Genomic DNA, 986 nt, shown 5'->3' with positions numbered 1-986 from the left:
CCCTTCTCAAACAAATTTTATCGTTGCTATAACAAGAATATCAAACACATTCTTTTCATTTCTACATTTTTTTTTTTTATTAATTTTATTAATTTAAAACCCTTTGAAATAATTTATAGTTAAATATGAGGAAGATAAAGAAGAAGAAAAAGATTGAAATAAATTAGAATTACAATCGAGTTTAGAGTACTAAAAGTTAAATATAAGTAGAATTCGTGTAGCTACTCGAGTAAGACACCCAACCTTAACGTTATAGAAAAATAAAAAATTAGAAAAGAGACAGTAAAACCCGTGTCATATTTTGACCCATGCAACGGAAAAAAAAGACAAGACAAAACGTGCGTGTGTTCCAAATGACAGCATGTTTCAACTTCATTCTAGCAGCTACCTCGAAACCGCACTCTCATGATCCACAAATTTGTCCCTTTCACTCTATTTAAACACCTCAAAATCCCCACACTCTCAGAAAAAAAATACTCACTTTTAACCCTTTTTTTAAATTTTATTTAATTCCCATGGAACCCACTTATAGAGGCGTTCGTAAGCGCAAATGGGGGAAATGGGTCTCGGAAATCCGCCAACCCGGCAAAAAAACCCGAATCTGGCTCGGCAGTTACGACTTCCCGGCGATGGCCGCTGCCGCATACGACGTCGCCGCACTCCACCTCCGTGGGCGTAACGCCCAGCTCAACTTCCCCGAGCTGGCCGAGACCTTCCCCCGGCCTGAGAGTTCGAGGGCAGAGGACATTCAGAGTGCGGCGCAGATGGCTGCATTGCGTATGAGGAACCCGGTCGGGGCAGCGCCAGTTAGAGTGGGGCTGTCGGAGAGTGAGATACAGGCGATAAATGAGTCGCCGTTGGATTCGCCGAGGACAATGTGGATGCAGATGGCGGCGGAGGCGGAGGCAGTTTGTTTGGAGGAAGAGCCGGGGTTTGATGAGGGGGAGGATAACATCACGACCCATCGTTCCATTTGGGATTCTTGA

General features: G+C 43.9%; 1 protein-coding gene across 1 annotated transcript; it reads left to right on the top strand.

Annotated features, from left to right (window-relative positions):
• Nucleotides 1-515: 515 nt before the first annotated feature.
• On the top strand, nt 516-986 carry LOC111789384 (ethylene-responsive transcription factor ERF022-like). Its single transcript, XM_023670142.2, has one exon. It carries the CDS (start codon nt 516-518, stop codon nt 984-986), a length of 471 nt encoding a protein of 156 aa, XP_023525910.1.

Source organism: Cucurbita pepo, chromosome 2, assembly GCF_057944985.1.
Source record: "Cucurbita pepo subsp. pepo isolate OVF chromosome 2, ASM5794498v1, whole genome shotgun sequence".
In the NCBI taxonomy this organism is placed as follows: domain Eukaryota; kingdom Viridiplantae; phylum Streptophyta; class Magnoliopsida; order Cucurbitales; family Cucurbitaceae; genus Cucurbita; species Cucurbita pepo.
This window is presented reverse-complemented; position numbering and strand designations above follow the sequence as displayed.